Below are 27,592 nucleotides of genomic sequence, written 5' to 3'. Positions count from 1 at the left end.
CTGCATTCTCTAGGGTTCACTATCAACGTGCCGAAGTCACACTTGATTCCCTCTCAGAAACTTCTTTTCATCTGAGCAGTTCTGGATACAGCGCAGTTTCAGGCTTATCCTCCCGAGCAGCGAGTCTGATATATTCGGGCAATGATACCGATGTTTCAACCTTTATCCCGGAATTCAGTTAGAATAAGCTTGAGGCTGCTGGGCCTCATGGCCTCCTGCATTCTGCTGGTGGACCATGTCAGGTTGCACAAGTGGGCTCTGCAGTGGGACCTGAAGTTGCAGTGGGCGCAGCATTAGGGGAATCTTTCCGATGTAGTCCAGATCTCGGAGGGCACTGCACATCAGTTGCAGTGGTGGGTAAAAAACCAGGATTGGATCAACGGCACTTCCATCTCCCTTCCCCAACCAGACTTCACAGTGGTGACAGATGCGCCCCTTCTGGGATGGGGCAGCCACATGGGAGAGGCAGAGATCAGAGGCCTCTGGTTTCTGGCGGTGTTTTGGCTCCACATCAACTTCATGGAGCTCCGGGCGATTTGTCTTGCACTGAAAGCATTCCTTCCTTCTGTCAAGGGAAGAGTAGTTCACTGACAACAACACCGCCATGTGGTACTGCAACAAACAGGGCAGGTGGGGTTGTGGACCGTATGTCAGGAGGCCATTTGCCTCTGGGCATGGCTGGAATATCAGGGCATGTCCCTGGTGGATTAACACCTGGCAGGTAAACCGAAAGCCAGGGCGGACTAACTCAGCTGCTGGTGCTTGATGGATCACGAATGGCGTCTTCACTCGGAGGTGGTGCAAGGTCTCTGTCAGCAGTGAGGAGTGCCATTGTTGTTTCAGCGTTCCTTATTTGAATCCATTGAGGTATTATAATGTAGTGTAAGTTACCACAGTGATGGAATGTATTGTAATGTTGCCAGGTGATGTAAGTATTCCAGTCAATGCTGTTATTGCTTCTTGAAAAGAACACACCTGTTTCCTGTATGCTGGAATAAAGAAGTTATATTTACTTTATCTTTGGCTGGAATATATTACAAAGATACTACAATTTGTGGCAACGAGCTGGAGGAATTAACCTTATCTACAGACTTGGATTCCTGAAAGAAGAATTTTTAAGGATAATTTTCAATTAACAGATTTTTCTTTTTCTCTCAATTGGAGTGGAAAGCTTTTGGAACGTTGGAAAAGAAGAATCCCTACCAAGGTAAAACCTTCCTGAATAAGACAATGTTTACCTTATACAGCGTGGGATTTTCATCCGCTGTGTTTTAGAGTACCGTTGGGAGTTGGCATGATCTGGCATCTTTCAACACGGTGCTGGATTCTGACGACTCACACTTACGCCTTGCATTGGAATGCCGGCATGCATTGACGCGAGTCACTGTGATCGTGCGATGAACACTGGAGTGTTCTAGTTACGTGCGCATGCAACGTAAAGGGCGTAAAGGTCACGCAACGTGACCTTAAAGAAACCATTTTGATTTTTAAGTTAATTTCACGGAGCGTATTTTAGACGCTGCAAAAGTACGCTGGTGTTTTTAAACACGTAATCAACGCACATTTTTCTCTAAATTAATTTAAAGCACAGGAAACAGGTGGGAATTTAATATAAAGTTTTAGAAGAATTGAGTGACATTTTTTTTAAAAAGTGCAATAACAATTTAAAGTGGAGCGGTTATTTTCATACATATATTATAAGAAGTTATAACTTACAATGGCTCAACAGAATTTTTCTATTAACCCTCCAAACAATTTCTGGGTAACTGGTCGGGAACCCACAATGCAATGGTCTGAATGGAAGGAATACATTGCTGCAATAGATGAAAATAAAAAAATGTCTGCTGAACAAAAGAAAAGGATAGTCTTATTATCGTTAGGTCCAATAGGATTAAAAACTTTCAACAGGATGCCTAAAAGTACTGTAAGTGGTGATGCAAACGCATTTTTAGTTGCTCTACAAGACCTTGACAAATATTTCACACCTAAGGTTTGCATTGGCATCACTAGATATACATTTTTTCAACGTAAACAACTCAAAGGAGAGGCAGTAGATGACTATGTTGCTGAACTTAAAAAGCTTTCCATAGTTTGCAAATTTGGAACAAACCACGATGAATTTATGAGATCAACTAGTGATGCATAGTAATAATAATACCATTCAAGATCACTTGTAGATCAATGGAGATTCACCCCTAGAAGTAGTTGTTAATATTGTACGGAAAGCTGAAATGTCAGGAAGATGTGCAAATGAATTGCAACAACCAGATAAGAATGACTCGTGTATGCAAAGTCAATGAATGCAGAATTGACCATAAAATGAACTATGAGCAGAAGGGGAAAACAAGTAACTCTGATTGGAAAGCGAATACATCAGATTGGAAATGCTATCAATGTGGTAGTAAAGAACATTTATCATATAGTAAGTCATGTCTAGGCATCAGACAAAAATGCATGAACTGTGGTGTGGTTGGACATTATTCAAAAGATTGTTGTAAAAATAATTACAAAGTAAAATGTGTCCACCACATTCAAAGTTCTAGCAGTAGTGAAGAAGAGAGTAACAACAAACATAGAAGTGTTTTAAACCTCTCTGAAAAAAAAGATTGGTGCTAAATATTGATGATAAAAACACTAAAGAGAAATCTGAATGCAATATTTCTATTGATGGCATAAGAATAAAAATGTATGCTGATTCAGGTTCACCTTTTACGTAAATGAAGAAGTATGGAGAGAAAAATTCAAAGAGAAAATCAGAGAACACTTATCACCTTCTGATATCAATCCTGAAAGCTTTACTGGCGAAAAAATATACATCATTGGTTACAGATGGTTGTCTTTTGCATTTAAAGGCAGACGCACAAGGAGAAAATTGTACATTACAAAGAATGGACCGTCGGTTTTAGGTTGGCATGACGGGAACCTACATATTATTTTAGACCCAAATAGTGTAGAAAAAGTATTAGTCATGGATGAAGGCACTTCAATTGGGAAAGAATTGGAAAAGAAATTCCCAAATGTTTATTAAAGAACAATTGGGTACCTTGGAAGGTTTTGAACATGATATTGTCCTTAAACAAGACACTAACCCTAAAATACATAAGATGAGAATGATTCCCATTATTATTCGAGATGAAGTTTCAAAAGAACTTGAAATGCTAAAAAACATGGATGTAATTGAACCTGTAGAGAGCTCAGAATCGATTTCTCCAGTTGTAGCCCGACGGAGCAATGGGAAAATCCGTTTGTGTTGACTTACGCTATGTTAATAATGATATATTGATGGATCGTTTTCCTCTGCCAAAAATAACAGAAATGGTTTCTTCTCTTAAAGGAGGTTCATGGTTTTCAACCATTAATCTCTCAAATGCATATCACGCGATTTTACTATCAGAAAAGTCTATGAAAATCATAGCATTTATAACACCCTTTGGGTTTTTCCAATACAAACGCATGCCATTTGGACTAGCTTCAGGTGCCGCAGTTTTTCAAAGACTTATGCATAACTTATTAGACAAAGAGAATGGTGTATTTTTCTTCCAGGAAAACGTATTAGTTTTTGGTGATAACAAATGTCAACATGATGAGAGATTTGAGATTTTAAATGGAAAAGGTCTTACTGTTGAAATGAGCAAATGTAAATTTGCAGAAAGGAATGTACAGTATTTAGGTAACATAATTAGTGAAGAAGGTGTTAAACCTAAACCAGCCTTAATTGAAGCTATTTCACGTGTTCTGTCACCCACTAGTAAGGATGAGGTAAAATCCTTCCTTGGAATGGCAGAATTTTGGGCAAATTGTATTCCTAATTTTGCTGGAAAAGTTTTAAAAATAAAACAACTTCTCAAAAAACATGTCAAATTTTGCTGGGATTATCTATGTGAGGAAGAATTCCAATATACTAAAGAATATTTGGAGAAAGTTCCACATTTCACAAGTTTTGACCCTAACTCAGACAGTTAAATCACAGTTGATGCAAGCAATAAAGGACTAGGAGCAGTTCTTTCACAAATAGATTCCCAAGGAAGTGAAAGTATCATTTTATTTGCTTCTAGATCCATTTAGCCTACTGAGGAAAAATATCCCCTAATTGAGTGATAGGCATTAGCTTGTGCATGGGCACTTGATCACTTCAGAACATTTATTTGGGGTAAACCAGTAACTATTCGTAGTGATCATAAACCACTTATTAAATTACTATCCACAGAAGGAATATCCTCTTCATCTTCATCTGCTAGACTAGATAGAATGTCAATGAGAATGAAAGATTATATATAAAATAGTTTATGTTCCTGGCAGAGAGAATTTAATTGCTGACTGTTTATCAAGGTTACCTAATCCATTAGAACTGTGTGAAGATGATCCATGGAGTGATTATAAAATTACCCTGGTATGCGATTCTGGCCCTTCGGCCATCGAACGTAAGGATTGGATTGAGAAACATTCTCAAGACAAATTGCTACTGGGTGTTAATAAATACATGTCCGAAGGTTGACCTAGAAAAGAATTTCTAACAAAATAAATTAAAGCCTTTTGGGAAGTTAGAACTGAACTTTCAATTGATGATGGCATGGTTTATAGAGGTTGCAAAGTTATTCCACCTGAAGGCATGAGAAATTGGATTTTAAGTTTATGCCATGAAGGACACTTTGGAATGGTAAGGACAAAGAATATAGTCAAAGATTCATTTTGGTGGCCTTCTATAGATAAAGCAGTTGAAACATTTGTAGACAACTGTACTGTATGTTCCTCTTCTGATAAAACCTTCCACACTTTAAGACCTCACATATCTACGGTAGATATTCCCAATGAACCTTGGGAAAGTGTTGCAAATGACATTATGGGTCCTGTTGGTGAACTTCATGAGTACATTATTGTTTTAATGGATTCCGATCACTTTATTAAGTGATAACTGAGGACAGTTCACTTCTTCTTCAGCTTAAACGTATTTTTCTCGAATTGGATTAAAGCATAAAACAACTGCACTTTATAATCCAAGTGGGAGCGGCACTGATGAGAGATTCAACAGTGTTGAAGGGTGCAATTCAGGGTGCTATCACAGAAGGAACTGATTGGAAATTAGCTGTAAAGGAAGCTGTATGGGCGTACAAAACAACAAAAAATGACATTGATGGTTTGTCACCTTTTATAATGATGAGAGGTAGATCCCCCAGATGTAAATTTAATCTAAAAGGGCTGAATGATAGTACTGTTTTTGAATGGTCTCCTGAAGAGGTAAAGAAAAAAATTGTAGAGAATCAGAAAAGGAGTAAAGACTATTATGATTCACGCAATAATGTAAAGATCGTCCAAAGTTGGTGTCTGGGTAAGAATCAAAAAATCAATAATGGTAAAAAAATATGGTATTAGTAAATTTTATGAACCAGAAAGAGTTATTGAAGTCTACAAAAATGATGTTCGTTTAGCTAATGGCAAGATATGGAACTTGAAAAGAGTTGTTTTATGTAAAAACAGTCAATTGAAGATAAAAAGTAATAGTAAGTCGTTCACTGATCCCCTTTGGTCTACTGATATTGGCGGATCTAATTACCAGAATTTTACGCCCACAGTAGTACATGATTTTAGAAATTAAAGACCTAAAATTGTTGATAAGAGAAGCGGAAGGAAAAGGAATCTACCTACTTGGCTACTTGGTTGAAGGACTTTGTTGTTGGATAATAATTAAATTATACGTTTTGAATTGTTCATACATTTTTTTATTTATTATTATTTTGTTTCTCTTTACAGTATATAGTGGTGGTAAGTTTTGCAAATTGATTTTATTGTTCTTTCAGTTTATTACATTATAAAGAGGGGGGTGTATTGTATATGTATTCATTAATTTAATCGATTATAAAGAGGGGGGATGTGTTGTATCAGTATTCCTTATTAGAATCCATTGAGGTATTAGAATGTAGTGTAAGTTACTACAGTGTTGGAATGTATTGTAATGTTGCCAGGTGATGTAAGTGTTCCAGTCAGTGCTGGTATTGCTGCTGGAAGAGACACACCTGTTTTTTGTATGCTGGAATAAAGAAGTTATATTTACTTTATCTTTGTCTGAAATATATTACAAAGATACTACAGCCTTGGTTAGATCTGTTCCCCACCGAAGAACAAGCGCAATGTCAGCAGTTCTGTGCGTTGAAATTTCCAAGACGGCGCTTTTCATCGCGAGTAGAATTGCGGTCTTCTATACGCCTTTCTGCCTATACCACTTCTGCCCAGAATGCTGAAGATCAAGCTTGACCGAACACAAGTCATTCTTGTGGCTCCGGATTAGGCATGAAGAGTCTGGTATCCTGAGCTCTTGAACATGGCCATCAATCCTCCGATCATACTGCCTCTTCGGGAGGATCTTCTTTCACAGCAGCAGGGGACAGTCCTCCACCCAAACCAGCACAGCCTCCACCTCCTTGCGTGGAGATTGAGCGGCAACAATTGACAGCCTTCGCTCTTCCTCCCGAAGTCTGTAATGTAATCTTGGCAGCCAGGCATTCCTTCACTAAAATGGTATACACCTGTAGATGGAACAAATATGTGGCATGGTGCACAGCAAAGGCTGTGGATTCTCTTTCTGCCCCTCTTTCAGAGGTTCTCCTCTTCAATCTTTCTTCGGCCCAGCAGGGCTCTGCTCGTGACACCCTTAAGGGCTATCTGACAGCCATTTCAGCCTTTCTTCGGCTTCCTGATCAGCCTTCTCTTTTCAAGTCCCCTATTGTAAATAGATTTCTTAAGGGCATTACTCACCTCTTTCCTCCTATTCCTTTTGTAATGCCCCAGTGGGACTTAAATCTGGTTCTACCGTACCTTATGTGTGCTCCTTTCGAGCCGTTACATAATTGTCCTCTCAGACTCTTGACTCTCAAGACTGCTTTTCTGGTTGCCATCACCTCTGCTCGCAGGGTGAGTGAGCTTCAGGCTCTTACTTCTAAGCCTCCTTTCCTTGCTGTTCATCTGGACAAGGTTGTCCTTCGAACTCAGCCTTCTTTTCTTCACAAAGTTGTTACCTCTTTTCACATAGGGCAGACCATCACTTTGCCCACCTTCTTCCCGCCCCCACATCTTTCCAAGGAGAAAGAGAGACTCCACCGTCTGGATCCAAAGCGTGCGCTATCTTTTAATCTAGATCGCACAAAACAGTTCCGGGTGGATGATCAACTTTTTGTTGGCTATGAGGGTGCCAAGAAAGGTTGGGCCATGCAAAAACAGTGGGTCGTTCTTTGCATTAAAATGTGTTATTCCTTGGTGAAAAGGGAACCTCCAGTAGGCCTGCGTGCCCATTCCACCAGGGCGACGGTAGCCACTACTGCTTTGGGACGCGGAGTCCCCCTTAGTGACATCTGCCAGGCGGTCACGTGGACATGTTTGCACATGTTCACTAAACATTATTGCCTGGATACTCAAGTCAGGCGAGACGGCTTGTCTTGCCGCTCTGTTCTCCAGGACTTTCTGGTGTGTGAACTTGGTTCGCAGACCCACCTCTGGGGTTTTTATTGCTGGGGTATCTATTCTAAGATAAGGAATCTGTAACTAATAGTCTCTTTCAGATGAACAAGTTACTTAACTTCAGTAACGATATATCTGTAAGAGACATATATTAGTTATAGATTCCTTACCGCCCCACCCATCCTCCCCGTTCTGCGAACTGACTTCTAGTGTAAGGAACCCCCTTTCAGGGCCCTAGTTTTGTGCACCAGTGGTCAGTGTCTTGCATGGCTCTGCGCTTCTGGGGTGGAATGTTGTGTATAGAACTGACGTCACATGATACTGTGGTGTCATTCCGGCGATCAGGATGCCGACGACGAACACGGAGTCGACCGACGCCACCTACCAATGCAGAGGGTTACTGCTCCGAAAACATTTCTCTGGATTCAGTCTGATGCCTGGGGGTAATTCTAAGGTAAGGAATCTATAACTAATATATGTCTCCAACAGATATATCATTACCGAAGGTAAGTAACTTGTTCTTTAATGTGCAAATCATATATAGGAATCATAACAAAGAATGTTTCCTCGTTTTTATCACTAAATGTAAAAATGAATCATATAGATGGATAGCTGAGTACGTCTATTTTGTGGTTCTCGATACAATACAAAATAACCCAAACAACATATACAAATTTGCCCAGGCTGTTCAGTGTTTCAAGAAAAAACTTGTCAAATAACCATATTGCTACATTCTAATCATTATTTGGATTGAAATTCCCAACTCATAATATAGGACCCCTTCTATATGGGGCATCACTTTTTTACAGCTATTCAAACAAAATCACAATTTGTCCTCTTTCATTTGTAACCACGATGAACTAACAATTCAGGACGCTAAACGTTTTCTTAAAAAACAGCTGCACCTGTTTGCCTTAACTTGCATGTAATACTTTAACTTGAATAAACGGTTCTCATATTGTCTGTAGACTAACCATTAAGAGTTACCAAAGAGTGAAAAAGTAATTGAATTACATTGAACTACATTTTTACTAATTGATGCACATTTGTACAAAAAGGATTGCAGAATGGTTTCAGAAAGATAATGATGTATTCTTGATACAGCACTGCAAGTGTCCACTACAGCTTTAAAGGAGAAGTGAGGTAATATACTAAAAAAGGTGCAGCAGTGAGGAATGAAAGCAAATAGGAGATAAGTGGGATTGGAAGGTGATGAATAAATTATAAAGTGTAAACCCCAGCTCACATAGAACTCTTTTTTCATCTGGGAGGGCACACATGCAGGACAATAACATAACATACATCTAGCAGTGCATTGTAATTTAGGTGAACATATAATTAGAAATGCATTGAAAATGCTCTGGTTAGTCATGTGTATCTCGAATTAACCAGATTGAACACACTACAAAGTAAAGTCTTAGAGGAACCCTGTGTTGCTAGAGTCCATTGCAGGGTAGGAAAAAATTGTTCCCTGTAAACAGCTGGAATTGCTAAGCTGAAATGCCAAGCTCTATGCAGTTGGTAAAAACCATCCGTGTACCTGTCCTGTTTCCTTTACTCTTGGCCATTTTCTTCATGTGTTCTGTGCTTGAACTATCATATCAATTAAATACAGTATTTACCTCAGCTGCAGGTGGCCCCTACTGTCTTCTCAATGAACCTGAAATCTGCGCCCTCTTCTGATTTCACTCCAGTGTATATTTAATCTTTGCATTGGTCCTCATCAGACATGACCATTTTCAGAAACTTTTGCTTCTCTCCTGCACCATTCATTGCCACCTTGTTAAAATTCACTCATCTTTACTAATTGGGATCCTGTACATCATACCTTGCTCTGCCCCAACCTGTTCATGCAGGTGCCACCTATGCTGGCTTTGGTTCCACAAGGAATTATATGGATATGCACACCAGAATAGGCTCATGTCATCAATAAGGGCTGAGAGGGGGAGTATGCTTTGCTCCCTCCCTCCCCCCAATTTCATAATGTCTCAGTGAACATGAGCAGATGTCTTTAAGGTTGTCCTTTGCCAGTTGACATCCATCGAGAACTTTCAGATCATGGGGCCTTGTGCGTATGATAAATGCCAGCCCTTCAGGGGTGGAGTTTAATAGATGGAAGACCCAATGGAACATTCTGTGTGGTTGGAAATAGCAACTTACACCACTCTATCCATTAATCTACATCTTGAATGTATCCATAATCAATTTGACTTATTGGGCAATAATTACCTGGATCACAGCACATGCGTTTTGTAGGTTGAAATATTTATCTCAACCAACGATGTGTGAGAAAGAGAAGCACCAATAGCAGTTGCTTTACGAAATAACAAGGCTATATGGGCTGCGCACTCTCAGATCAGATCTAAATAAGTCAGTAGCTATTTTACGTATGCTTGGTGTTTTACTGAATTGCGGGCTCATTGTAGAGCTTTCAACATACTCTAGCGAAAAAAATAACCAGCTGACCTCAGGCTTTGTCAGAAAGTACTTAAAATCTTTATCATCTGTATACTCTTGTTTGGCAGTTTTTGTACAATTCTGTATATATATATATATATATATATACACGACAGACCAGGCAAACCTATTCGTAGCCAAAAGTGGAGAGCACACACAGAAAGTTATTCAAGCTAGATGCTTTATTGTGCAACCCCCTGTAGATAGACGCGTTTCGCCTTACGGCTTCTTCAATTTCAGTTTCTCTGCATCACGAATGTATTTAAAATGGCAATACATCACGTGGTGTCACTAAACATCAAAGACGGACTTATGCATCATTAGATGTACAATTCATGGCGGCCATCTTTGAACGTGCTATTTACACGAGTGATATTACAAAAAGTGCTTTGGTGAAATGTGCATAATTCAAAAAAACATGATTGCAATTTTTTACGGGTTAGGAAAATTCTTGTATACACATTTATAGATACTTGATTATTTAGCATTCTATAAATACAGAAATGATATGCTAAGAATAACGTTATTTGCTTTTGTTTGTATATACTGAATATCAGCATAATTCATGTATACACGTTTATGGATGGTTTCCAATACATAAATATTTAGCATTCTATTAATACAGAAATGATATGCTAAAAATAATGTTATTTGCTTTTGTTTGTGTACACTAAATATCTGCATAATCCCTTTGTCTTTATAGTTGAGCCCTGAATGGACAATCAATGCCTCAAACTAAGATATTCCATGTTTCAGTTTATGATGGAATAAGCGTGTGTTCTTCTCTAATTTAGTCTAAGTGCACCCACATCTCCTCATCATTGTTGAGCCCTGTTGGAGCTTTGGTTTGGAAGTCGATAATATATTTTGACTCCAAAATCCAAAGCTTTCGCACCCTGTCTCCTCTATCATGTTTCTCTACCTGGTCAATACAGCAAAATTTGAGGAGGTCCTGGTTGCTCTGATGGAATTTTTCAAAATGACAATCAATGGGATAGGTTGCATCTTTTTTTGTGATAGCACGCATGTGCTCAAGGATGCGTTTTTTTGTTGGGTGAATGGTGCTCCCAATGTATCGTTTAGAGCAGTGGCATGTTAGGCAATAAACCGTGAATTCAGAGTTGCAGTTAAGTATGATTGATCATTCTGACAGGCCTAGGGTCCGCTGATCTGCCTTGGAAGTTGATAGTTTTACTGCTATGTTTGCAGGCCTTACATCACTTACAGGGGAAGAAATCCGCAACGCTCATTCGATTTTTAACCCTGGGGATTGAATTATAGTGGCTGTGGATCAGATGATTCCCCAATGAAGAACATCGTTTGTATGCAACCCGTGGACGTACAGGAAGGTTGTTCTTAAGGATGTTCTCTGTTTGCAGAATAGGCCAGTTCTTTTTAAAGATTTGTAGAATACTACTCGACTTTTCATTGTAGCTAGTTCTCATGCTCACAGGACCCTCCTGTATGGTTTTACTGGGTCCCTTCGCTACTAGTAGGTCTACCCTATTGATCTTCTCTACACTGGTCTCTGCCTGGTGTAAATCATCATTGGTGTAGCCTCTCTCTTTAAATCGCTGCAGTGCCTGTTCTTTGGCCTGTCTGAAGCCCTGAACTGTGGTGCAATTGCGCTTAAGGCGCAGTTGCTCCACAAATGGTACATTTTTTATAAGACTTCTTGGGGGGTGGCTTCCTGCGTGAAAGACGGCGCTTCCCGCCGTGGGTTTCCTGAACAATCGTGTCGACAAGGTGGCATTTTCAATGTACACCTCCAGATCTAAGTAGGTCACAGAAGTGTCACTGATGTGACTTGTGAATCTAAGATTCAGATCATTGTTGTTCAGTGAGGCAACATACTTCTCAACCGAGGAGCGGCTGCCACGCCAAACAACAAAAATATTGTCTATATATCTCGCCCACAAGGTTATCTTGTCGATCCATGGATTATTGGGTTGCCCCCAGGACACGTGCTTCTCCCACCAGCCACCAGCCCACGAAAAGATTTGCGTAGCTGGGGGCGAAGCACTTGCCCATCGCGGTCCCCCGTCGTTGCAGATAAAGTTGGCCTGCAAATGTAAAGACTTTATTATTTAGGTAAAAGGGGATTCTGTTTAGGAGCATCTTATGTTTCAGAAATCTCATCTGTCTCTTATTCAGGAAGCATTCAGCAGCTTTGAGTCCGTCTTGATGATTAATACACTTGTATAAACTTGTTATGTCCAGAGTGATAAGGAGCATATCTTGTTCCCATGTAATGCCTTCGATCAGTCTTAAAAAATCCTGAGTGACCCGAATGTAGGAGGTGAGGTCTTGACTAGGGGTGCTAAAAAGGAATTGATATATATTGCTATGTTCTCTTGAAGGCTATTAATAGAGGCCAGAATCGGTCTGCCTGGAGGCAGGACGTGTTAAAGATTTCTGTATTCCACATTACAGACTATAATTTTGTCAGAACGAATATAATTTTCTGACACTAATCGGCTGTTCCCCACACATTGCTTATCTGTGCCACCAATCAAGGAGGATTCTTAAAATTAATGTTATTATTATTATTATTATTAATGGCAATTTGTATACAGAAGCGCAACTAAACCCATAGGCATCAAGGCGCTGAAGATGGTAACCAGAGAGCTCAGATATCAACCAGGGGGGGGGAACTTGGAGATAAGCTGCTAGGAATAGCCAAGTCTTAAGTGCCTTGCGGAACTGAAGGTGAGAGGAGATCAACTTGAGATCACTAGGGAGCGTATTCCAAAGTCTAGGCGCAATGTTCAGTTGTTTTACCATGTACATACATTAGCTCTTTTTTGGACTATGGCTCTCTTGACTTTACTAGCTGCTTCGTAGAGATTTGTATCCATGACAAAGTGCTCCTTTTTAGCATGATCAGGTCGCAAGAGTGTTTCGACCTAATCAATCAGAGACGTCATTTTTGTTAAATATACCTCAGAACCAGCCTTCTTTGGGTTATTACCAGTAAAAAACGCTCCGGTTCCTTTTTTTTCTCTTTTTTTTTTTCACAGATTATAAGCAGATATTCAGTTCTTCACCAATGTAATAAAAATGTGTTAACAATTAAAACACATAATACCATTCACTTTAGCATTCATAGTCACCATAAGTCTGAGGTCACCTCAGGGTGAGAGGGACAGAAAGAACTTGTCTCCAGAAATACCACAAAAGTAAAGGTGAAAATTCAAAAGCCTGCTGGGTAGTATCAGGTACTGATAATTCCCCCATCTCTTTTCAATTTGGGAATGAATCTCCCCATTGGTAAGTTTCACTAAGTTTGGCTGTATAAGTCAAATGTTAAGAGCCACTTATCCCACTACTGCCTCTGGTCCTGATTCTGGAATGAAGATCAAGATTAGTTATGTTTACCAAGGCTTCGTGGGTACACCTGACCAGGCCTGGGGTATCATATTCTGAGAACCCCTCTATCCTACACCACTCATGCAAAAATGGCTTTGTAATTAAAATTTGTCGCAAAATAAAATAAAAAGGTAAAAGAGTGCAGGAATACACAGCAGGTTGATAGGTGGAGGGAGCAACAAACAAGAAAACACAGTTCTATAACTCTTTCTAATATGGCATTTAGGACACAAATATCACAGAAGCAGAAGGTAATAATGTACCTCAATGCTTTGCCCAATGAGTCCAGTGGTGGACTTGCCTTACCTTGGTTTTGTTGGGTTCAGAAGAGGCCTAGATGACTTTTGTAGACTGCTAAAAGTTGGGCAGTCTCGTTGGTAGAGTAAGTGCAAGGGACTCTGGCTACTCGAGTCCTTCATCGGGAGTTTCTCTTCTCCCATGGCCCAGAGCCCTGCTTGTGTGTCCCATGCTGCTAACTAGCAGACTCTAGTGGCTAAGTTCCCAGTCTGAAGCATCACTCTTTTCCTGTGGTCCCCAGACCTGCTTATTTGTCCCCTCTTATAGTTATGTAGTAAAATAGTGCATTCATCATCAAACATAAATGTGAATAAATATTTCTTGGAACTGCCCGAGAGCATTCGAAGAAGCTGAAAATCAGATGCTGGACTGTTTTAAACATGGAAGCAATTCAGGTTTGGAGATTAAGGCTTTATGGACCACTCACCTAACTGGTGAAAACCCCCATTCAGAGATTGGCCGATTTCTTTTTCTTTTTCAATTTCAAAGTAAAGGAGAATGACTGCGAGTTGATTTTAAAGTCTATCAAGTAACTGTGGAGTGAATAGTCTGCCATTGTAGACATGTTAAAAATGTTTGTATTAAAAGAAACCTCCCTATGCCGGCTCCCTTTGGCAAAGATCAAACTAGGGTCCTACGGTCATCGAAGCTGTATCACCCACAACATTCCTACCCATACTCTTCTTTTCTCCATGCCTGATCTTCTTTTCATTCCCAGGGTTCACTGGGTCAGAGATGGTGGCCTCTCTTTTCTACCTTACCTGTACAAGCATGGAATGCCCTTTGCTCCTTTTTTTGGAGAGGGTGAAAATGAGTGTTTAGGGAAACATCTGAAAATTGTGCTGTTCGCCTCCTCTGCCTAGCCTTGTGTAGCAACTCCTTCAGCACCACCATGGTTCAGTGCCAGTACACCCAGTTAATGGGAACAATGCACTCTTGTATTAAATTAATAATGACTATCCTAATAATGATTTAGTTGATGGAATCTTTATTTTGTCATGAATAAACAGACTGGAAATAATTTCAGAACATGGTTTTCTAAAATGTCCTTTAGGGACTGTTAAGGAATAGATCTATGGCTCTTTGTTGGGTATGATTTTAGGCAACCGTATATGGTATAGCTTAAAAAATGTATCGGAGCAAAACAGAATTTCAGTTATATGTAGGATGCTGACCTAACACTTCACGTAATCAAATATTTTATTTGTCTTTTCCCTTTGATTCAGAGAAACAGTGTAATGGGGGTAAGAAATTTTATCTATGTGTGCTTTTGCTTCAGAAAAAAAAAGAAAAATCTGTGCTGACGCTTATGCATCAACGTTGACAAGTCTGTGCCACATTGCTAAATGTTACACATCGTAATGGTCTAGCTGCATTCTCAGATATTATCTATTTGATTCTAGAAATCAAGCAGAAAGTCAGATTCTGGTTCGAGTGACAGCCTAAACATTGGGGTTTACGAGGACTTCAGCAGCAGTAGGCGAGGACTTCTACCAGCCCGGGGCGAGGACACCACTGGTAAGAGGTCTTTATAGATTTGGGGACATTATCCGAAAAGAAGCATATGGAGAATGATTGGGAATGGTTGCGGGATGGAGAAAAGTTGTATGTTTCAATATTGACCTCAAAAGACTTTATATGTAGTTGCATGAATCCACCAATTAAATACAGTAGTTTTATATACATCAATCTACTCTACAGATAAAGTTAATAAAGATGAAACCAGACTAAAAGGGATTGTGTCCTAGATGCACCACAAATTGTGCTGGAAAACACGAAAATTGCTTAGGTTCTGCTGATGATAATTATATAAATGGGTTTCTTTAGCAGATTCTCGATATGATAAGCTATGGGAAGGAATGACTCCCAAACCAGCCCCGGCGAGGCCTTCCAGCATAAGCAGCCGCATTGCCATTGAGAATTTTACCTTCCACAAAGTACTAGGAAAAGGGAGCTTTGGAAAGGTATGTAAGACATGGCAAAGTGAATGATGATTGCATTTTTCTTCCACATTGTTACATATGTGAATATATCTATGCTGAAACTGCTGTGTTATCATGTTTTCATTTTGAGAAAGGGGCTTTGTGCTCCAAATATCATGGCAGTGAGCTATATTACAATGCCACCCTACGCATTGAGTCATTATAAGAAGATAGATAAGGGAATACATTAATATCTTGTTTTTTCTTCCCCTGATGTGGACATTTACCATCAGATATATTGCAAAAACCTTGAACCCAGAACCTCTTGAATGTGAAGATGCTTAGTCTTTGCGTTTAGCGTTGCAAACGGCTGAGATAGTATTAGAGACAATGTGGAGCAATGTTCGAGAATTGGCAAGAAAAGCAATAATTAAACTTAAAGATTTTGATGCATCTGTCACTGGCACTTGAATCTGTACTCATAAGACTATGGTTTTAAGAGTATCCTATATAGGTGGGATTAAGAGGAAATCTGTATTGGTTCAGGCTACTCTTAAAACATCTGAAACACTGGACGGATATTGTGGTGTCAGTCATATTGCACAATAAAGAAGAAACAGAATTCATCTATGGTTCTTAGAAAGCCAGCCAAGATGCACATCTGCCTGTCTTAATCATCATGCACTGAAATGTATAAAGCAATTGTAGCACATAAGTGCTACTGACAAAACAGCTACGCCAATTGAACAGGTACTGAAATCAAGGAGTTGGTCACAATTTCTTAAGATCGCTGGTAGCAAATTCTACCAGTTGCTTACGAGAATGGGTGCCATTTAGGAAAATTGCTTTTAACTCTAAAATATATATGAAGTACAGTTGAATGGCGTTCTACTGGATTTCTTAATTACCAAGGTAAGGGAGGAGCATCACTAACTCTCCATTGTAAATCTAAGAAAGAATGGTGTGGAGAGGCGAGGGTGATGTAGCTTGAATATCCAATGCAGCCACCTGATTCAAAGACATTTAATATATTGGCGAATGGAACAATGGACAGACATTCTATATCGCTGTGATAAAGCGCACTTTCTAAAGACTGCCTGGCAAGTGCATTTCTGATGCGGGTGAGATGGCAAAAGGAATGCTAAGCAACTTTTTGGGATGTGTATTGATACACTGCATGCCTGAGGGTCAAGGAACGTTCTGTTACTTGAAGATGTAAACTTCCACAATTCAAGTTTCTGCTCTGGACTCCTAACACGCTTGTAGTGCTTCAAATGATCTCACCAGACTGCTTACATGGTGACACCAGGTGTGGAGACCGTTTTAATGCACTGCGGAGGTGCACCGTGATCCCAAATTATTCGGAGTTGGTGCTAATTAAGTTAAATGTTGTGTTGGATAGTGTGATGGACAAGAGAGCAGACAATTGCCTTCTAGGACTACATCGTAGTCCTCTTAAGAGTAAGATGGCATATCAATTTGCTGCTTTCTTTTAGTTGCTTACATGTAGCAGGATTGCTGTACAGTAGATTACAAGCTGCTGAAACCCCTTTAGGTGTAGAGAGGTGGGATAATCTGTGGCTGAAGATTGACATATGCTCAGTGTCAGGATGGGTGAGAGGGTGGGTGCCGATAAGAGTTTAGTGTATTGAGGACATTGGTACGTGAGCTCTTGTGCCTTGCTGGTGGTAGATAACCTTAGAGAATCGGCGTGGATGTGTGCTTCTTCTGTGTGCTTAGATGATGTGTTTTATACATTGCTTTGTATTGAACTGGAGTGTGATATTGTTTTAAAACAAAGGTATAATCTTGGATGAAGAGTGGGTGGGGCGCTGTAGCACACTGCAATTCTATATTTTTGTTTGTTCGTGTTGTTTAACATGCATAAGAAACATTCCTTTGAAGCATAGCTATGCTCAAAATCTTTTGCTTAAATTAGTTTAAAAAAAGCCTTCATTGCCCCTCTCACGGTATACCATTGTGTTCCTCAAGTAGTAAAATTGGTTCATTTAGCTGAGGCTGATGGTTGGCCCCTTCACCCGGGGTTTGGATGTATTTAGTAATTGGGCTGAAACAGTTTTCTATTCGTCCCTGTGTTTGGGCACCACTTTTTCAGAAATCATAATGGCTCAGTTTAGCCAAGATCATAGTCCTTTACTTAAAAGTGAATCACTCTGCAGAGGTATTATTCTAATGTAGAGCCATGAATGTTTAGTCACCCTTCGAGTAAATAAAGCAGAATTAGCCAACTACTCCTATTTCTTTCATAAAAAACTCAATGGTGAAGTATCATAAACGGATGTATGACGTTACAACGCACAAGGATGCCAAATGTTATCCAGATCAGTCTCTATATTAATTCAGTCCGCAAGGCTGTTGCTGTAATCCTTTTCGCTTGAAGATTCCAGAGAGTACTCGTGTTTTGCCACAGATAAATAAGTGATTGGGATAAATTCTGGTTGGAATTTCCTTTTTGTGTGCTTCAGCCGGATACTGTTGTATGGATTCGTCAGATGAACTACTTGGCTATTGTCATTAGGCTGGTGTAAGCAAGATCTTTCTCCATCCTGGAGTGCTCTAGTAGATGTAACTAAATGTTAGTATTTTATCTGTCCACAGGAATAGGGACTCTGTGTATTCTCAAGGCAGGTTTGACACCAATATCTGAGTCACCTTGCCACTGTCCCAAAGCTTGTCAAGTAAGAGGGGAATGACTTACTTGGTTTCTGTGTGATGAAACTTCCAGCTCAACCTACAACAAATAGTCTGGGGAGGAGAATGAAGAAGTACTGAATAAATATATGTTAAGATCATAGTAGCTCCATAAATGATTCTGTTAATATGACAGAATTAATGGGAGCACACTAGTCAAGATGAAGCGTCAAAAGAGGAGTTTAGGTTCTAAGCAGTGCAAATCTTTTATATTTGAAACAGACTGGTTGCACAGCTTTAGAGTATTCTTACATTTACTATGATCAGTGTTCAATTTTTGTACATCCTCAGTCACCCTATTTTATATGGCTATGTCATTTAATATTGTTTCTTTATATTTATCTGTATTGTTTAACGTATAGTTTGTTTTATTGTGCACAAATGTTAGACTTTCTGAGTTTAAACATGTTCTGTAGTTTCTAAAAAAAATCTCTCACTTTAACAGGTTATTCTTGCTGAACTGAAAGGCAAGAATGAGTTTTTTGCCATCAAAGCTTTGAAAAAGGATGTAGTGTTAATTGACGACGATGTAGAATGCACCATGGTGGAAAAACGTGTCCTGGCACTTGCATGGGATAATCCATTTCTTACTCATATCTATTGTTCTTTCCATACCAAGGTAATAATCAATGGTTACATATTACCTATCGCTTACATTTTTCTAAAAACAAGTGATTAGCAGCGCCTGATATTACAACAATGAAATATATAGTGCATTCAAGACATTTTTCTGGGAATATTAATTTGTGGCATGGATCTTTGGTGCAGATGTCTACGTGAAAAACGAAGTATCTATCTGTCCCTTTGACTTCAACCTGTAAAATAACCCCTCTCTTCACACTTTCCACTGCTTTTTCTCCTCCCTCATTCTTTCCAGCCTCTCCCTTCTTCCTCCAACCCCTTTCTGTTTTTTGTTGTGGACGAGCAGAGACGTCCCCATACTCACTTCACCCGTTTTTAAAACTGGTTTATTTATCCATTACCCATAGTTTCTCTACCTCTTTCTGCTTTAATATTAAGGTTGTGCTTCCCATCTGGGTTCATTATGGATCCACAGTTTTCTTTCTTTTCAAAATCCCACAACAAAAAGGTACGGACCGCAACGCTTGCTTACTAAATCCAAGAGAAGTTACTTCTCTTGGATTTAGTAAGCAAGCGTTGCGGTACATACTATAGTATATACTATATTTTTGTATTTTTTTACTAGTGACTTTTTAAACTCCTATTGGGATTTTTGTTTTATTTTTGACTAAACTGTTTGTCTACTAGATTAGTTTTCTATACATTAAAAAAACAAAGTCTTTGCTTTTCTGAATTCGCATGAAATAAAATTGAAGTACGGAAAGACCTATGGCAGCTTAGCTTGTGTTTCGTCAAACCTTTTTCCTTGATTTCCATTTTATTGTTCTACACATACTTAAAATATAATTAAGGTATTATTCGTTGAATGAAGGCAACAATTGTTCAAGTGAATGTGCGTTAAATAGCCACACTAACTGCATTTCCATTTAAAAAAGACATGGCTCATATGTCACCCTTGTAGGCCAGTGTCCGCCTTTGTAACCACAGAATAAGGAGAGCAGTGGTCATTGGACCAATTCCGGCCCTTTCTTTTAATATGTGCCCAAATTAGGAATGCTGTCAATTCGGCTAAATCCAACCTATAAACACATGAAGACATGCGCCCTACTTCTTTAGAGATCAAGATGGTTTTTCTATTATAATTATTGTAGTGATTTGTCATTAGATATTGTGAATTCTATTTCTACATATTGCTTTTGTTATTCGTAAAATGCAGAAGTTTCTTTAGGTGGGTGTAATCCAGAATCCCCATAGACATTATTTTATAATCTGTCCTTATCCCTTCAGCAATTCAAAAGTTCTTTGAAATCTACAGTTGTTTACATTTCCTACACCCCAACTTGAGAATTAGTTTGTTGGCATCATGCAATAACTGGGTCAAATTGACTCTAAAATATTGTATTGTGCAAATAGTTGCAGAGGACACCCAAATGGCGCTTTACAATTTTGCTCTTAGTATCTTCTTAGAGAAATGCTTCAAATGTGTAGTACCACTTTCCAGTATCATTTAACATCCTTGTTTTGGCAAAAAAAAGTTAAGCCTTCAAAACGAAGACAATTGTTAATTGGATAAAAAAAGTTTTTTGAGGAAACTGCGCAAGTGCCTGACCTTTACGTTTGTTTTCTTTGTAATCAGATTTGCCTATTTCATCATTTTGTAAAAGGGGGAGGAGGGTACCTATACGTCTATATTTTATATGTAAATGGTTGTCAGTCAGTGGAGGATACCTGTGGCTAAGGACATTAGTCGTTTACTTGAATGTACCACTTATGTGTTGTACTCCTTACAGAATGCCCTACAACAGTTTTAGCTCCTGCTTTTTCCGCCTTTTCCTGCAGGACTGACACAAACTGTGTAGTTACCTTTTTCTGCAGGAGTGTGACCAGCTGTGTTTTTACCTGTTCCTGCAGTAGTGTAGAAGGCTGTGTGGCTACCTTTACCTGCAAGAGTGTGACAGACCGGGTGGTTTACTCACTCATGACTGTTCTGACTGTACTTTCTTTACTCTGTACGTTAATAGGACCATCTGTTCTTTGTGATGGAATTTCTGAACGGGGGAGATCTGATGTTCCACATACAAGACAAAGGACGATTTGATCTCTTTAGGGCAACGTAAGTTGTTAATTATCATTATTCTTTGTAGTATTAATAATTAAAAAATTAGCACTCCAATGTTACCTAATACATCACATTGTAACATTAAAATAAAAATATTCTGGATACAGCAATAGCGCAAAGACTTAAACAGCAAGAAATGGCATTTAAGAAAAACTCAATAGTAGGGATTGGAAGCTTGTGAAGTCCGTGTAGCAGGCTCCCAAAGGCCTCATCAGTGACCATAGTGACTCACAGTATTAGTACACAGACATCTGTTCACCCAGTCTTCCTCTGTGTGGTATTGCCCACTTGACTTGCAGGCTGCGTATACATTCTCACACTACACGCATTCTCCACAACAAACGATGCCATGGACTACCAGTTATATAATCAAACTCCATGTTAGAATCAGAAGAAAGACTCTGCCCATTCAGGGTAAATGTTCAGTCTGCACTTGTTGACCCACAGAAGAGTAAAATCAGTCATGCTTTGAGAATGACCATCCAATACACAAATGACACAGTGGATGTGAAAGGCAGTACCACAATGTCTGGTATGGACATTGATTGCTTACTTTTTTAGAATAATTTGAATGTCTAACCCCGTTCTCCTGCTGCAAACCTGTCTCAGAGGTAGTTATTCTTTGAGGAGAATGAGTCTCAACTGTACTGTTTGGAGTGCTCTCTGGAGTCTCTCTGGGGCACCCACTGACACCCTCAGAGACACTGAGTCACACTTTATCAGGACCACTGTCTTCTGGAAGGCCTATTTTGGTGCTGTAGTGGGGCATTCTCATGGCAGTTTCATTAGTATGTTTTCTTTATGGCACTCTTTCTCAGCCTCCTGTACAACACATGCCTTCTTGATAGGTTTGGGCTGTGCTGATACCATATCACACGCCTCTACCTAATTGCTGATCTGGCCCCTTCAATGGGTCTCTTTTTTAAGGCAACATTGTCTTCTTGTGGCCATTGACAACTAAATAGTAGAAAGCATTGCAGAAATTGATCCTGAATTAAGTGCTAATGTGGTATTTTTCAAACGCAAAAGGCAATGAACCTTGGCTATGGCTTACAGTTGTGCACGTGTACCTTGTAGGTTTCAGTATCACACACACCAAACTTTTTACACAGTTGTATGTAAAAAATGCATTTTATTTCTGTTTAGACATCAGTGTAAAGTGTGGAGCCTTCAGTGATTTAAGTTCCTAATTGCAACTGCAAAGTACTTTTTGTACTACATCATCAAGTATTTATAGAATCTTAATATATAAATTGAGATCTGATGCCTTTATTGATCAGCATTGATGATTTAGATGCCCAGATTTCTATTCTCTTACTTGTGATATATACCTGATTCTTTTTGTAGGTTTTATGCTGCTGAAATAGTTTGCGGGTTACAATTTCTGCACTCGAAGGGCATCATTTACAGGTATGTTTTTGTATTTAATTTTTGGGATATTGTGAAATTTGCAATTCGTTTTTATCAATCTGCAGGTAAGAATTACGTGCATGTGCAGAATGTGTGCTGTGTACTCCAGCCACCAAACACATGCGCAGGTCCCGCTTGATGATATTGTTTACGTTGTTACCTGCTGCTCGGTGCGTTAACAGTGGTAGATGCCTCCTCATCGAACATCACTGTGTTTATTACCTGCCCAACAGCTATGTTTCAAAGGAAATGGAACATAATGAGGAGAAAAGCTACTAACCGCTGGTGCCAAGAACTGGAATGTTAGAAATGAGGTTTTTGCACCCGTAACCTCGCCCAACCCAAGGAGACAAAAAAGGTTAGGTGTCCCTGTGTGCTCTGCATTTCTGCTTAACACTTGTCCTGAGCAATGTATGCAAACAGTAACTAGACCCAGTATTTTTTGTCTTCTCAGAGGGTGCTAATAATGTTTTTAAAATCCATAAAATAGGCAGTGCATAAATTATGAAGTAAGGTTGATTTTACTATGGTCTGTAACAGTACCAGCGAATGGATGATTGTGTTCAACTTAAAATGGTCTCTTTTATGTGCACAGGGACCTAAAACTGGACAACGTGATGCTTGACCGAGACGGTCATATCAAAATCGCTGATTTTGGGATGTGCAAGGAGAACGTGTCGGTAGACAACAAAGCCACTACCTTTTGCGGTACACCAGACTACATTGCACCGGAGGTGAGAGTCAATGTCTGAATGAATGCTATCTGCTGAGCCCTCTGTAAATAATTCCTTAAGTAGGAGAGTGAAAGCACGTCATCTGTAGATTTTCTCTCCAGTTTTGCATTTGTAATATCTCAAAGCATATCATTTTCAAATGATCCATCAACCCCCTAAAAAAATATTGTTCTAAACAGTTTGAGTTTCGGCAAATTCCGATTTATACAAAGAGCATGTGTTTTTTTAGACCTTCAAAGACAGCTTTGTCTTTTTTCAGTTCCAGTACCTAACCTGGCCATTAATGCTCGATTATTTTAAATCCGAAAAACTGTATAACTCCACATATTTCCCCCACCTTAACAGCAACCTAAACTCCACAGCATTGCCTTATGAAGGGGCTAAAGATATAAAACAAACCCCAGGGCAGCTTCCTCTTTGCACATTAATTGATGAATTTCCCAGTTTGGGTTTTAGTAACTGATCAATGTTCTTTGACTGCAGTTGCTGTGTGACCACCAGTGAGATTTGCAGGAGAGTGACACTGCTTTAATGCCCCCTCCTAATTGCCCTTGCTAGTGTTCATAAAGGCATTTTTAGCACTTGAAAAAGTTATTTTGTGGTCACAAACCATGCGATTCTGTGGATTGCAGATTTTGCAACTGTAAAAGAGCTTTGTACATCCTGAGCCTGCTCCTGTAGCTCTACGCCCACTGTGATGGGCAATCGGTAGCAAGTGATTACGTCTGCACTTTTTAAGGAGAATAGCAATAATGTTTTAAGGTCCATCTAATCATGATGATTGTATCATCCCCTTCCGATGATGCTGGCACAAATGCACACTACATGCTTGGCCATCAAGAATGGAATGGGGCAGTGGGTCCCCAACCTAGACGTACGACCCTCACCATGAATTTGTGGGCATTAAAAATACCACACATCAAGGAGGAACTATTGAAAGACTCGGACCTATATTTTTAAGAAAATTTTGGTTAGGTATCTTTGTCCCCAATTCTGTGGGGGGAATTCTGGCAGTCATTAAAGGAAGAGCACTGGCCCTGATGGTAGGGCATAAGAAGGAATTAACGAAGCGTATAGACCAACTTGAAGTAGAGATCCTGATAGGGAAAAAAGCCCTGGCCCAGTCACCCGACCACGCTGCTCAGCAGTTACTAGCGGCCAAGTCACTAGATTACAGGCAGCTCCTTACGGAGGCGGACAAGGCGAGGCAAAAGTCAATCCACTTCAAGATATATGAACATGAGGAAAGAACGGGCAAACTATTGGCCTGGTTGGAGAGAAGGGAGCAGGCATCAAGGTGGGCACACCAACTACAAGGTCCAGAGGGGGTAGACATAAACAATCCCCGGGATATAGTAGAAACATTTGCTACTTACTTCGAATCACTATAAACGTCGATGGCGGCAGTCACGCCACTTGCCACATGGGACCTCCTCTCCACTACCAAAGTCAACTACCTCTCACCTGAAGAGAGAGACTCCCTCCACGGGGAACCCACACGCTATTCGAGACATGCGCTCTGGTAGGGCAATGGGACCCAACACGCTCCCAATTGCGTTTTTCAAGTGGGCTGCCACCAAGCTGACAGCCCACCTCTGCCAGATGTATTTAGAAAGTTACGAAAAAGGTCTATTGCCAGATGAGATCCGGTTAGCCAGAATTGCGGTAATACACAAGCAGGGCAAACCAGCCAATTATTGCAAGGCATATAGGCCTATTTCTCTCCTCCAGCAGAGGCTAAAATACTCATAAAACGATTGGCCAATAGACTCATCCCACTGATAACAGGTCTTATACACCCAGACCAGTCAGGCTTCCTACCCGGCCGGAACACTGCCTTGAATTTACAACGCCTGCACGGGGTGCTGGGTGGGGAAGACACAATAAGAGAAGATGTGGCCCTACTGTCCCTTGATGCCAAAATGGCCTTTGACACCATTCAGTGGGCATATATGTTTGCCGTCCTCAAAAGAATGGGCTTCGGGCCTAATTTCATGAAATGGATTAAATTCCTATTCACTTGTCCGACACTGCAAATCGTGGTGAACCGACACACATCAAGACAATTTCAGCTGAGCAAAGGAACTCGGTAAGGGTGCTCCCTGTCGCCCCTATCTTTGTTTTGGTATTGGAACCATTGGCGATCTGGGTGAGGGGAGACCCTCTGGTACAGGGACTCAAATTGACAGAGGATCATGAGGACACAATTTCGCTCTATGCGGACAATATATTGTTAAATATGGCTTCCCCCGCATCTACCATTCACTACATCCTCCACATTTTCCATATATTCTGCAACCACTCAGGGTACACAAAAAACTTGTCTAAATCCCAGCTATTCCCATTACATGGACCTCGGCCATACACACCGAAAGAATATAACATCCCCGTGGCAATGGAGGGCTTCCGTTATCTAGGAGTGTACAGAACCACAGATCCAGCCCGCTTCTATGAAACCAATCTGCTAGGCCCTCTGACGCGCTTCTGCACAGATGTAAAGCACCTGCGTCCCCTACCGCTGACTCTCCTGGGGCACGTGGCTCTCTTCAAAATGTTAGCATTGCCCTGCTTCCTCTACGCTCTGCAAAACACTCCCTACAGGGTCACAGACTCCTACTTCTCAAATATTGACAGCGCTGTGCATACCCAGCTGTGGGACAGACGGGCATCGCGCATAGCGATGCAAAAATTAACGGCGGGTTGGTACGACATTAGAATCGCATTACCTGACCTTAAGTCATATTATTGGGCATCCCAACCTGCGGTAGTCAACCACTGGGCCCACGGTTCTCGGGTCAACCCGAGTCTCCGCACAGATTGGGGGCTTATGGGACAGGGAGGGTACCACAGAGCACTAGTCACGAACCCCCAAAAAACTGGGCCTCACCGGGCCAACAGCCCACATAATTGAAGTCTGGCACCTGGTCAATAAAAAACTGGCATAACAAAATCACACGTGCGACTCCTCCCTAGGAATCCGAATAGTTGGGCTGATTGTGGCCTGGGTTCCATAAATATAATTGGTGGGGGACATGTGGAACACAAGAGGGTTGTGCACATTTGCAGATCTACAGAAGGAATATGACCTTGAACAATCCGAAACTATAAGATACCTACAAATCAGCCATGCTCTCAAAACAGCGATACCAGAGGGCGGCTCACTTCCTGAAGCATCCCCTCTGGAAGATAGACTAATTCTAGACCCTATGACCAAGAAGGCCATTTCCTTAACGTACAAAAAACTGATCAATAACTGACCTGACTTGTTAACATGCCTGCAGCAGCAATGGGTGTCGGACCTGGTTGAGTTAGAGGACGACGATTGGCGAGACGCTTTGGCCTCCCCCAGGGGAATAGCCTTCCCCATGATCCTGGAGCTAGTTGAACTTAAAACTATACAGCGCGTCTACCTTGCCGCCGGAGTACTAGTTAAGGTGGGTAGGAGGTCCGACACTTATTGCCTTACACAATGCCACCAGAAGGGAACTTTCTTTCACAGAATGTGGGCATGTCCTGTTGTCCAAACGTACTGGAAAGCAGTCACAGGGCAGATGGAGAAGGCAGGGGAAAAAACTAAATGCCACACCGAATTTGTGCCTACTAAACATATGGGAGGCCACGGACCTAACCCAAACTGAGAAATCATGGGTTTCACTAGAATGGGCCCTCGTAAAGTGAAGCATCACACAAAAATGGGGTGTGGGGGAACCACCAACAATCACAGGATGGGTTGCTGATCTGGAAAGAGCCATGATTGATGAGACAGAGGTTTTTAAACAGAGGATGCCCTAAAAAATGGGACCATAAGTGGGCTGCCTGGAATATGCACAGGGGTGAAATATGTATGTCCCCTACAGTAGAGCTACGTCACTGGGATGTGAGAATGCAAGACTTACCAAACATCGAGAGGGAGGTACCATGATGATAAATACAATGATGGCCTGTTTTGCTGTCCTTTTTGTTGTGTTCAATAAAAAGTTTTTTTTTTTAAAGAATGGACTGGGGGATCTTCTGATCGGGTGTGCAGGGAAGAATGACCTAGTCAATGGGCATGTTCTCCCACTGGGGAGAATCGTTCCATTCACCCTAAGTATTAAGCAATCCACAGATTTCTATGGTGGATGCTCAGTTCATTGTATTATAACACCACATTCATGAGGGGAATTGATCTGGAGGGACAAGTTTGTCAGTTTGGTGGCCATGTTTTTCAGTCTTCCTGGTGGAGTTACACATGACGTCCGTATGACCACTAATGGCAGAACTGCTACAGGATATTCAACTTACCTTGGATTATGTTACAGCTGAAACACAGAATTATATGTTCTCACTCTTGTCCCCCAATCACAGACAGATGTTCATTAAAGTGACATCCCGATGAATATGTGAAAATATCCATTCTGTTCAGTTTCACTCATTCTTTCACACTATCGGTAGTATACTGTGGATCTGCAAGCGAGTGATTATTTTTAACTTACCTAGTTAAAGCATTTGATTCTGTCAGAAAAGATTCAGAATATATTACTGCGGTTTGCGAGTTTTGA

General features: G+C 40.4%; 1 protein-coding gene across 4 annotated transcripts in view; it reads left to right on the top strand.

Annotated features, from left to right (window-relative positions):
• The window catches only part of PRKCD (protein kinase C delta), a 450,985-nt gene that overhangs the window by 385,812 nt on the left and 37,581 nt on the right, over nt 1-27,592 (top strand). Inside the window, exons 12-18 of one of the 4 annotated variants that reach the window (XM_086939182.1) lie at nt 14,799-14,816; nt 14,976-15,090; nt 15,403-15,536; nt 18,652-18,825; nt 20,810-20,901; nt 22,255-22,317; nt 22,913-23,051. In XM_086939182.1, coding sequence (XP_086795308.1) covers nt 14,799-14,816; nt 14,976-15,090; nt 15,403-15,536; nt 18,652-18,825; nt 20,810-20,901; nt 22,255-22,317; nt 22,913-23,051 — 735 coding nt within the window. Of the gene's footprint in view, nt 1-14,798; nt 14,817-14,975; nt 15,091-15,399; nt 15,537-18,651; nt 18,826-20,809; nt 20,902-22,254; nt 22,318-22,912; nt 23,052-27,592 lie in introns of all 4 variants that reach the window. The other 3 variants (XM_086939181.1, XM_086939184.1, XM_086939183.1) reach the window with 3 other exon arrangements.

The sequence above is a fragment of the Lissotriton vulgaris genome, chromosome 9, assembly GCF_964263255.1.
Source record: "Lissotriton vulgaris chromosome 9, aLisVul1.2, whole genome shotgun sequence".
Lineage (NCBI taxonomy): Eukaryota > Metazoa > Chordata > Amphibia > Caudata > Salamandridae > Lissotriton > Lissotriton vulgaris.
Note: the sequence above shows the minus strand (reverse complement) of the source record. Positions and strands in the feature narration are given on the sequence as shown.